This window comes from Carcharodon carcharias, chromosome 16, assembly GCF_017639515.1.
Source record: "Carcharodon carcharias isolate sCarCar2 chromosome 16, sCarCar2.pri, whole genome shotgun sequence".
Classification (NCBI taxonomy): Eukaryota; Metazoa; Chordata; class Chondrichthyes; order Lamniformes; family Lamnidae; genus Carcharodon; species Carcharodon carcharias.
Window position 1 is genome coordinate 8,165,287 of NC_054482.1, and position 12,775 is coordinate 8,178,061.

General features: G+C 41.6%; 1 protein-coding gene across 3 annotated transcripts in view; it reads right to left on the minus strand.

The window, feature by feature from the left end:
• kif14 (kinesin family member 14) overlaps positions 1-12,775 on the minus strand; it is a 93,566-nt gene that overhangs the window by 52,843 nt on the left and 27,948 nt on the right. For all 3 annotated transcript variants that reach the window (XM_041208949.1, XM_041208951.1, XM_041208948.1), the window contains 3 exons: positions 12,500-12,684; positions 5,582-5,684; positions 2,622-2,779 (listed from right to left, as the gene is read on the minus strand). In XM_041208949.1, coding sequence (XP_041064883.1) covers positions 2,622-2,779; positions 5,582-5,684; positions 12,500-12,684 — 446 coding nt within the window. The remainder of the gene's footprint in view (positions 1-2,621; positions 2,780-5,581; positions 5,685-12,499; positions 12,685-12,775) is intronic.

Below are 12,775 nucleotides of genomic sequence, written 5' to 3' on the forward strand. Positions count from 1 at the left end.
CCTGATATATTCCCTTCTTTTTTGAACAGAGGTGTTATACTAGCAACATCTGAGCCATATGCCCAAGGATGTCTAAAAGTCTGAATTCAGAGCCTCTGCTTCTTTTTCTTTAATCTTTCACAAGATATGGGAATTGCTGGCAAGGCCAGCACTTGTTGCCCATCCTTAATTACCCTTGAATTATGCAGCTAAGGCCATTTCAGAGGGCAGTTAAGAGTCAATCACATTGCTGTGGAGCTAGAGTCACACGTAGGCCAAACCTAGTATGGATGAAGATTTCCTTCCCTAAAGGGCATTAGTAAATCAGATGCGTTTTTACCAAGTTGATGATGGTTTTCATTATCACCATTACTGAGACTAGCTTTATGTTCCAGATTTTTATTAATAAACTTTAAATTCCACCAGCTCACATTGTGGGATTTGAACCCAGGCCCCCAGAACATTTCTGACCTGAAATGTTAACTCTGTTTCACTCCACAGACGCTGCCTGACCTGCTGACTATTTCAGCTTTATCTCAGAGGAGATTTTGCTCTTAATCCCCAGAGAATATTAGCCTGGCCCTCTGGATTACTAGTCCAATGACATCGCCACTACACCACAGTCTGCTATTCACTATCTGATGTCCCTCAGGATTCCAGAATGCAAGCTATCTGGGTGTGGTAACTATTCAACTTTTGAGTTCAACTAATTTTTTCAGTGTCAATTCCTTTTCTACTGTTTCCTGCTTCATCCTCTTTTCTACTCTCTCATTTCAATATGTCTGTTAAGTACTATTAAATCATGGTAATGGTTATGTCGGTACTCGCCCCAACATCACATTTAACACTAGAAGAAAAATTAATGCCCTAATGAATTAAAGGTGAAAACCACCAATATTTGCAAACAATTAGGAGCAAAATATCAGAAAAAGAAAGGTGTAGCAATAAGGTTACAACCAACATATTGTATTTCCCTTGTTCCAATCACCTAACCAAACACGTGGATAGTTAAATAGTTCTACAATTCTGGAAGTCAACTGGAACACAATTGGAAACTCCCAACATTAAAAAAGAGATAATTTTACTTGCTCATATAACACCCATAAAAGATTGTAAAAAAATAAAAGTGTGAAGGAATTTGGTGTGTTTAATATCACATTTTAAAAATTTTTTGATGTTTTTCTAAATTGCAAAATTATTTTCCCTTATTTCTACCTCAAAGGTTCCATGTAATCGCAAGTAGGATAAATTTTCTGGAATATTGATTGTAAAATGTTACTATAACCTAGTATTTCAGAACATTTCCACTGGTTCAAATTTTTGTTGGAAATAAAATCACAGCAAGGAGAAAATCCCAGCAGTTCTAGGGCAAAATAAAAATGCAGTGCTCCAGCACTGATTAGCACATCCTGACCTGGATTTTACTTATGGCGGGTGGGTGGGCGTGGATGCCACTTAGGGTGGGCCTACGATTGGCTGCATGCCACCATTTTACGCAGGCTAGCCAGTTAAGGCCCCCCCCCCAGCGTAACGTGCAACCGGTAGTGCTTAACACTAACTGTGCAGGGGGGCGGTGGGGGGGTGGAAGAGAGAGAGAGAGAGAGAGAGAGAGAGATAGAGAGAGTCAGGGCCTGCATATCTCCCTGAGGCACAGAGCTGCCTCAGGGAGATTGAATAGACAATAAAGTCAATAAATGTAAAAATTTATTCAAACATGTTCCCTCATGTGACTGTGTCACATGAATTGGGACATGTTTGTAAAGGTGAGGAAATTTATTTAATTGTTTATAAAAGCTTCAGGAAACCTCATCCCGCTTGTGGGTGAGGTTTCCTGAAAAACATGAAGGCCGCTTGGGGTCTTTGCCTGGCCGCCAACCTTAAGGTTGTCAGGCAATGTTCTTAAATACTTCAATTACATTCTTAATGGCCTTAATAGGCCATTGACATTTCAGCAGGCTCACAGCCAACTTCGGCACGCGCTCACCGAATGAAATATTGCGACAACGTCAGGACACACACCCAACGTCACCACGCATCAGCGTGTCGGGCCTTCTCCCACACAGAAGATTCAGCCCCATGTATTGGTCCTAGGAGGCTGATCAGCTCAAATGGCTAGCATGTGGCTTATAATAACGCCAATAGTGTGAGGTCGATTCCTGTTTCGACTGAGGTAGACTTGCGGTCTTCCTCCTTGCCCTGCCCCTGAGGAGTGGAAGACAATGGTAAACCACCGGTGAAAGAAAACAGCCAAGGAAACGACTCAGAATGTAACTTCAGCATATAATGTGAGTCCTGCCTCTGGGCAAAGCACACAAGAATGAATGTATTGGTCTTGGCACTGACACGGTAGCATAGCGTCATCTGGTGGCAGTAGTTGTAATAGCTCAGAATGCTACAAGGCAAGGTTCTAGGATTATTATACTTTTGTATTTTTTTTAAATATAAACTATAAAAAATCAAACTCCTTTATTCGATAAGTTTGATGATTGCAAAATATGGTGCACACATTCATCCAGGTGCTTTTCACCTGAAACTTTCTCACTGTATGATTTAAGTGAAAGAGGCCAAGTGCATTAAAGCAAGAGTCTATTTTTAATCTATTAACCCAATTTTCAAAAACAGATATCAGTATTTTATTTTACCTTGCCTGTTGAGCTTGCAAAAGTTCATTCTTTGCAAATTCAAAACCTTTGGGACCATCTCCAAGCAGTGCATTCCCAGATGATGCTCGTCCACACTGAACCTCCAGAGGATGGTTAAATTTAAAGTAATGATCGCCACCCATAATCACCCGGTCCCCCTATAAACATAGGACATAGATTTATAATTGTAGTGAACATAATACAACTTAATCTCAGGTTTACTAACTTGCTAACTTCTAGCATGAACATTTAACCAATCCGCTACCCCACAGGTCTGTTTAATATATTCCATCCCATTCAGATTCTTTTCCACCCTCTACCTCTTCTCCCCTATTGAAGATATAATTTCTCCCTTCCAAAGAATAAGCAGGGAAACTATTCTGAAACTTCCCTATACTTCTGTGTTTGTGCTGGTTTTCACAAAAGGAACTGAGGAGATTTTTCAGGAAGGGCGGGCACGACTGCAATAGGTCAAACATCCTCCTCCTGTAAAAGTTTCATATTTTAATTCAACAAAGTATGTAGGTTCAACGTGGATTAACAGACTTTGTTCTCCCCTTCAGCAAAAGCATGTTATCAACACTAGAAAGTCCAACTTTACATAAAGAAATCTAGAAAAATCAACTAATATCCTACCACTCATAAAACAGCTCCGAATTAATATTTGCTTAATCATGAGATTTAACAATCTAACTTTTATCAATAGTACCAGTAAATAATCAGTTGTCCTCTGTACAAACATTTAAGCACTACTATGCCCCATTCACTTTCCTCTCTCCAATATTTACATTTACACCACATTTTTCTATTTAACAAAAAAACAGCTTGAACATTGCTGAAAAGAGTAGTGTTGTCGCAGCTTTTCATCTTGCACTCAACACGACAAACACAAGAGTGCCAAATTTCAATGATCACAACCCTTTCTACTGTAATATGAATTGTTGTGATCAATTGAAATTTGGCCTTCTTGTATTTGTCCTGATGAATATAAGACAAAAAGCTTTGGCAACATGCCTCTCTTTTCAGCAATATTCAAGCTTAGTACTACCAAGCGACTTTTCATAAAACAGCTTCATCTAATTTGCCTGTCAAATACATACCAAATCTAATTGGAGAGCAAAAGCACCCCTTTTACAAGGGCAAGGGTGAGGCTAATGCTAATCATAGGTTTGGCTAATAGAATTGAGATATCAATCAGGGAATCCAAAATCATTTCTATACCCACAAAGGTATAGAAAAATACCTCAATGGTACTTCTGACCAGTAGGTTCAGGTTGAGGAAGGAAGACAGGATACTCAAAAATTTTTATTTTCAAGATTACTATGTCCAGTCTTAGGCTAACATGTATGCTGCACAGAACAATTGGCACCATTGCATTACTGAATGAAGTTCATTCTGTGACTTGATGTGCAGTTATCCAACCCTTTAATTGGAACAGCATCAAGATCAACTTAGCGAATGTATTGCAGCCTATTCTGTAAGAACAAACAACAATCAGGTGGTCCCAAAGCCAAAATACCACAAGCAACATAGCTGCTTCAGTCCCAATTACTGAAATTAAGCATTGAAGTATGCAAGGTCTACCTCTACATTTAAGAATATAAGAATAGGTGCAGGAGTAGACATATGGCTCCTCGAGCCTCCTCCACGATTCAGTATAAACGTGATTGATCTTCTGTCTCAACTCCATTTTCCCACCCGCTCCCCATGTCCAGCGATTTTGAGACACCATAATCTATTTATCTCAGCCTATAATATACTCAGTGATGGAGCATCCACAATCCTCGGGGTGGGGTAGAGAAAATTCCAAAGATTCACAATCCTCCGAATGAAGGAATTTCCCCTCATCTCAATTGTAATGGTTGATCCTTTATCTTGAGACTGCATGCCATGTTCTAGATTTCTCAGCCTGTTGAATCTAGAATAGTTTAAACTTTGCATCAAGTAGACCAAAGAGTCTATTCCCGATACTATGAGCCAGCATCTGACGATTTGGACAGCTGAATGGCTGGATTAGCAAGACACTGAAATAGTAAGGGTCCTTCATGCCTCAATGGTCTGATCAGTTTGCGTTGAGTATCGAGTCCAATATCCACATCATAGCAAGCCTGGACATATGCTCTAGCACACAAGCTCTAGTAGGTAATGTGGTTATTATGGGACTCAAACGGCATCCCAGAGGCTGAGAGTTCAAATCTCACCAAGGCAAATCGTGAAACTGAACTTATAAATTTGTTAATTTATGGGCTAGCACGAGGAAAATATCCTAAAGTCATAAAACTCAGCTGGTTAACTAATCTCTTTCAAGAAGGGATCCCTTTGTGATCCCTACAAAGTCTAGCCAACTCTGAATCCAGTCCCACAATATATGTTTGCTCTCTGACAATTGCTACAGAACATCTTAATAGCAATATCAGACAGACATATCAGTAATGGCTGAAAATTAGAATTAAGCCATCATTGCCCAATCAACTCTGCAAAATTCTCCTCACTGACATCTTGAAAAGCTATCCTATAGACCAGTCATGCAAGAGCTCGACACCAGCATATTCAGTCAGCCTCCCATATTCTCCCATCACTATACCTATGGCCTGTCTGCAGAATAGACTTTCAGAGGTGGCATAGTTATGTGAGCTTGGTCCTGTGAGTCCTTAACTGACTCCCCACACAATGAAGTCTCTTGGCTTCATGTCAAAAAAAGGTGATGAAACCGGATGGCGAGTCAATCAACACTCACATTCCACTTCTGAGTCAGTATTCTTCCTTGTTGACTAAAAATGGCTGGCTCAAGATATCCCATTACTTGGCACAATGAGGAATGGTGCAGGGTCTACTTAAAAATATTCAGCAACTACTATATGTCCCATTGGACAGATGATATATCCATGCCATTTGGAGAACATGCCTTACAAAAATCAATATTATTTGATTGATATAGACTGTAATAGAAGTAACTTACATGATGTAGCACTATCGACTCTGCTATAAGGTTTCCATTGACATAAGTATTTGCATCTCCTAATGGAGCAATACTAACTGTACCATTTAGGTTCTGTATGACACTGCAAATAAAAATAATGAACATTTCAGTAAAAGGATTATGCATTTAATCCATTTTGATCATCATTAAAAACAGCTAATAATTAAAAAGCTAGCAAGTTTTAATCAACATAATTTCCACCTTCTCTCAAAATCAATTTGTTTTCCAGTTTTTAAATATCATAGCCATAATTTTCTTCTAACTTCCCAACTACTCTGTAACCCCTCTACAGTGGAATACCTCAAGCAGTGTACACAAGTCTTTATACAGCCCAGGGTAAGAATGGTCCAGATAGTCCCATCACAACCAGACACTTACACACATTCAATACACAATCACAGTTGCAAGAGTCACTAAACAGAATGCTAAGGAGGAGCCTTGCATCACATAATTATACTCAAAAGCTTAAACGATCTAGCTATAAATTGGTATAAAACCATTTACAAAAGTAAACAACCAACATTGTTAGAAACACTATGGCTGTAACTTCCAATGAAATGACAATCGAGTCGGATTGCCACACCGCTCGAAAGTTCTGAACTAAAAATCCAACCGCTCTATCTCGCCCGATCTAAGTCAGGCCAGGTGAAATCTGGGCAGTGCAGCATGTCCCCGGGGCATGGTGTTGAAGTCTGTAGAGTTGAAGGTAAGCAAACCACACCCTTTTTAAAAAATATATATGTAAATCAGCTAAGTTTAAAAGGTCCAGCAAGACTTAAAGGTCATTGACAAGTGGGTAGGATTGGGGTGGGGTGATGATCAGATCAGGATTTGGGGGGGGGGGGGGGGGTCGGGGAGGGGGGTGTTCAGTCGGGTTGGAGTCCCGTGGAATGGGGGTGTGATTGAGGGGGGAAAAGAGATGTCGCCTGGGGGGTCATGGGTGCAAGGGGAGTCCGGTGGGGCGGGTTGGTGTGGATCTGTACTATAGTTACCCAGAAGCTAGAAGTTGTTTTAATTCTAACTTTCTCTGGGTAACTATTGATGTAACTCTCAGAGCAATTTTTGAATGGTTCCCAATGCAGCAATGCAGGGCAATTGCCTATGGGAAGTCTGCTCTTCCCAGGCAATTTCCTGAATCCTTACCTGGAAAGTTACAGGGGGTGGGGGTGTGGTTTCCCAACATATCTTTGGGGCACCCCCCCATCCCCCCTACCAGAAATGACACCCTGGGGCTCGTAAGTTACAGCCCAAAGTTTTTCAACTCAAAAAGATACATTCCATGGAAAAGTGCACTCCATTATTTATATTGTCATAATTAATATTTTCCTCGTACAAGAGAATTCTTAGCCTGTTGATTCCACAGAGAAATTCCATGAATCATCAACCAAGCCCAGGACATGAACAGAGAATAAGTGCAAGAGACAAGCATTCAACATTCTTTCTTACTTCACACTGCAAATAGCAAGCATGAATATTCAATAGTCCACATCATAGATGCTGATAATTGTGTTAGGTGGAAAGGAGCTCTAACCTATAAACAACCCCACCCTCTTTCAGGGCTGAGGAACTTAACTCAAGGAATGCCCGAACTGTTTTCCTGAGGCACTGCTCAGGTGCTGTTGAGCACAAATTAACCCCAAACTGATTCCACGGCTGAGGAAAGCAAATACAAAAGAAATCGGGACCCAGGTTAACCCAAAGGTAGATTCTTCCATCCATCCGCCTGCTGCTTCTAGGATCATTTGTCACTGGGGGCCAAGCCTAGCGGATGCTAATGAAGCTGGAGTATGGGCAGACAGGAGACGAGAGTGGAGGGGTGAGGGTAGAGGAGTATATTAAATTTTGAGAAATGGAGACGGACCATGGGGGCCATCAGTCTCCATCCTGCCCAAGCTCCATTTTCTTCCACTTCATCCTTTCCCTTTGCCCCACTTGCCGATTCCCCTTGTGCCAACTCCAACCCCAATATCATCCCCTTGACCCAGCTTTCCCTCACCCACTTCTCTATTTCTTGTTTCTCCATCTTTCCTTACTCCCTTCACTGCTTTTCCCATTTCTCTTTCTTTGCTTCATTTTCCCCTAACCTGCCCCATTTATTCCTCCTCATATCTGAACTCTTAAGCCTGAAAAATGACCAGTTCATAGAGTCATTGAGGTCCACAGCACAGAAAAAGGCCCTTCAGCCTATTTGAATCTGCGCCGATCAAACAAGTACCTAACTATTCTAATCCCATTTTCCAGCGCTAGGCCCAAAGCCTTGTATGCCATGGCTTCGCAAGTGCACATTCAAATGCTTCTTAAATATTATGAGGGTCTCTGCCTCTGCCACCCTTTCAGGTGGTGAGTTCCAGATTCCCACCATCCACTGGGTGAAAAAATTCTTCCTCACATCCCTCTAACCCTCTATCCCCTTATCTTAAACCTATGGCCCCTGATAATTGGGTCCTCCATAAAAGCTCCTTCCTGTCTTCCCTATCTATGCTCCTCATAATTTTATGCACCTGAATCATGTCCCCCCCCCGCCGCCAAAAATCAATCTCCTCTGCTCCAGGGAAAATAACCCCAGTCTATCTAATCTCTCCTCAAAACTAATACTCTGCAGCCCAGGCAACATCCTGGTAAATCTCCTCTGCACTCTCCCTAGTGCAAACACATCCTTCCTATAATACGAATTCCAAAACTGCACGTAATACTCTAGCTGTGACCTAACCAACATTTTATACAGTTCCAGCATAACTTCCCTGCTCTTATTTTCTATGCCTCAGCTAATAAAGGCAAGTATCCCATACGCCTTCTTAGCCATCTCATCTACCTGTCCCGCTACCTTAAGGGTAGACATGCACACCAAGGTCCATCTGATCCCAGGGTCCTACCATTCATCGTGTATTCCCGGGCCTTGTTTGTCCTGCCCAAGTGCATCACCTCACACTTATCCGGATTAAATTCCATTTGCCACTGATCAGCCCATCTATTTCCTCCTTTAATCTAAGGCTATCCTCCTCACTATTTACCACCCCACCAGTTTTCGTGTCATCAGCAAACTTGCTGATCAACCCTCCTACATTCAAGTCTAAATCGTTTATATACACCACAAACAGCAAGGGACCCAACACCGATCTCTGTGGAACCCCAGCGGACACAGGTATCCAGTCACAAAAACACCCCTCGACCATCACCTTCTGCTTCCTGCCAGTCAACCAATTCTGGATCCAATTTGCCAAATTGCCTTGGATCCCATGGGTCTTACCCAAGTTATCAGTCTCCTATGCGGGGCCATATCAAAAGCCTTGTTGGAATCCAAGTAGACTATGTCAAATGCATTGCCCTCATCCACACACCCGGTCACCTCTTCGAAAAATTCAATCAGATTGGTCAGACATGACCTCCCCTTAACAAAACCATGCTGACTGTCTTTGATTAATCCCTGCCTCTCCAAGTGTAGATTCATTCTGTCCCTCAGAATTGTTTCTAATAGTTTCCCCACCACTGAGGTTAGACTGACTGGCCTGTAGTTCCTTGGTTTATCCCTCCCTCCCTTCTAGAATAACGGTACCACATTGTCTGCCCTCCAGTACCTCTCCTGTGACCACAGAGGTATTGAAAATTGTCAGCGCCCCTGCTACCTTCTCCCTTGCCTCACTCAACAGCTTGAGATAAATCTCCAGACCAGGTTGAAATGTATCTGCTTTTAAGCCCGCCAGGCCAATTAGAACCTCCTCCCTTTCTATGCTAGTTTCTTCAATTATATCACCATCCTTCTGCCTGATTTCCATACCCACATCATCCCTCTCACTCGTGAACACTGACAGAAAGTGTTCATTTAGAACCCTACCTACATCTTCCTGTTCCACACACAAATTACCACTGTGGTCCTTAATGGGCCCTACTCTTTCCCTAGTTATCGTCTTTCTCTTAAGGCATTTGTAAAATAACTTTCGATTTTCCTTTATTTTACCTGCCAATGATTTTTCATGCCCCCTTTTTGCTCTCCTAATTTCCTTTTTTGGTTCCCCCCTACACATTCTATACTCCTCTAGAGCTTCCACTGTTTTGAGTCCTCGGTTTCTGCCGTAAGCCTCCCTTTTACTCTTTATCCCTCGACATCCAGGTTCCCTGAATTTGTTGGTCCCACCCTTTGTCTTAACTGGAATATGTTGGCCCTGTACTCTCCCTATTTCCTTTCTTGAATGAGTCCTACTGCTCTGACGCAGATTTACCTAAAAGTAGCTGCTCCCAGTCCACTCTTGCCAAATCATATCTGATCTTATTAAAATCGGCCTTTCTCCAATTTAGACCTGATTTCTGGCCCATCCTTGTCCCTTTCAATAACAACTTTGAATCTAACGGAGTCATGATCGTTATCTACCAAAATGCTCCCACACTGGTACCTCTACCACTTGCCCGGCTTCATTCCCTAAAATTAAGTCCAGGACCACCCCCTCTCTTGTAGGGCCTCCTACCCACTGGCTCAAAAAGCTCTGCTGGATACATTAAGAATTCCACTCCCTCTACAGCTGTCACACTATGACTAACCCAGTTAATGTTGGGGAAGTTGAAATTCTCCACCATTACGACCCTATTATTTTTACACTTCTCTGAAGTTTTCCTACATATCTGCTCTTCTATTTTTCTGATTGTTTGGGAGCCTATAGTACACTCCCAGCAATGTGATTGCTCCTTTTTTGTTTTTCAGCTCAACCCATATGGCTTCATTTGAGGAGCCTTCTAAGATGTCATCCCTCCTTCCTGCTGTAATTGATTCCTTCATCAATATTGCAATACCCCCTCCTCTTTTACCTCCTTCCCTGTCTCGTCTGAAGACCCTATATCCTGGAATATTGAGCTGCCAATTCTGCCCCTCTCTCAACCATGTCTCTGTGACAGCAATGACATCATACTTCCATGTGTTAATTTGTGCCCTCATCTCATGTGCCTTATTCGTGACTCCTGGCAATAAAATACCATCCAACCTTGCCAAACTCCCTTATGCCTTCCAGACTCACTTGCTCTCTCTTCTAATTTTGGCTGTGCATCTCCCCCTGCTGAACCTCCTCTCGGGATTCCATCCCCTTGCCAAGTTAGTTTAAACTCTCCCCAACAGCACTGGCAAATCTCCCCGCAAGGATGTTGGTCCCATTCCGGTTCAGGAGCAACCCGTTCGCCTTGTACAGGTCCCACCGCCCCCAGAAACGGTCCCAATGTCCAGAAAACTAAAGCCCTCCCTCCTGCACCATTTCTCCAGCCACGCATTCATCTGGACTAACCTATTTCTATACTCACTAGCACGTGGCACCGGAAGTAATCCAGAGATTACTAGTTTTGAGGTCCTGTTTTTAAATCGGTTTCCTAGCTCCCTAAATTCTGCTTGCAGGACCTCATCCCTCTTTCTACCTATGTCGTTGGTACCAATATGTGCCACGATCTTTGTCTAGTTTGCCCTCCCACTTTAGGATGCCCTGCAGCTGTTCAGCGACATCCTTGACCCTGGCACCAGGGAGGCAACATACCATCCTGGAGTCACATCTACGGCTGCAGAAACGACTGTCTGTTCCCCTTGCTATCAAGCCTCCTACCACTATCGCTCTTCCCCTCTTTTTCCTCCCCCCTGTGCAGCTGAGCCACTCACAGTTAAAAGTGCTTATTTTAAATGTTCCCCTATCTGCATCTTCCTGTTTAATTTGCCCCTCCCCTCACCCCAACTGTCTGATCTCTTAAATTTATGCAAAAATCAATTATTAAAAATGGCAAAATACCATGACAAAGGTAGAATCAGACAGGTAAAACCATGACAGAAAAATATGACAGGAGCAAGCATTACACAGCAGGAAGTGTGCAAAAATGTAGTGCCTCAATAAATAAAATAGACATTACTGCAGTACATAATTATACAGTTGGTTGAATTGTCATCCCAAAAACTACAAGTAATACTGCCCGACGGACACGGACTACAGTGTCAGTTATAATTATCTGGCAGTACAGAACTTGAGTATTGCTGAAAAAGAGAGACTTTTTTTGTTGAAGCTTTTTGTCTTGCACTCATCAGGGCAATTCACAGGAGTACCAAATGTAAGGGAAACAAATTTATACTCTTGAGTGCTAATTGGTTGGCAAGTAGACTCTCTTTTTTCAGCAATAGTCAGTTATCATAAAGGAGCAAAATTAAAACAGCAGGCCACTTGTCAGGCAGTGCAATAGAGTTACACAAGGTTAACTTCTACTAAACTATAACTTAACTTCTACACCATAAACAGCTCCATGAACCAATCTTGCTTTAAAGGAAGTTCTCAGCTCACTCACAAATACAGCAAAATAAACTATATTACAGTAACTAAGCTACTTATATGTATCTTTATTAATTATGGGACAAAATGTATACACAACTAAAATAGAACATTTAAAGTAAAAGCATTTTACTGCATAGCTTCTGTTTATCCAAATAATTTTACCTATTATTTAAATGTTATTTCAAACTAATACACTATATTCTACCTCTTCTGGGTGGCAATTTTCTTGTTGCGTCTAAACACTTGACCATAGAGTCGATGGGGCAAAGGGCCTCCTTCTTTGTACTATATTATGATTCTATTCTAGAACCATACAAAAACAGGTTAAGTGCTCATTTAATTTCTTGATATTTACGAGGTCCTGCCATTTGCAAATGATCTACTATGTTTGCCTAGGTAATGATAATCACTGTAATCCACAGCAATTCATCTTAGGTGAAACAGTCTGAGATATTTCCCCAAAGATGCCATAAGGCACTTATAAATTCAGATTCAATTTTCAATCCCAACCTTAGGAAGCAAATCAAGAATATAAATAGATTCAGGGGAAAATAAAAAGCCATTATTGTTTACACGTCTAGCTATGCAGAGAATTCAAAACTTTGGAACTCACCAATGATCATCAGCAATGAGTGCCCCAGATAGCTGGATATCATGCCTTGAGTTTGGTCTTTGTTTTCCCACTCTTGTCTGACCTTCTTTTATCATGTACAAGAGCACCTCTGAAATCTGGGGATCTTCATTGAGATTTACTAAATTTGGCAAACTGTTATCCACTTTAAAAGTGATTCCAGCTTTCTGTAGATAGAGATTCCTATTAATAGGTAAAATGATCTTTCTGCTACCAAATACCACAGTTACATTTAATGCAAGAATCTAAACAACTTTC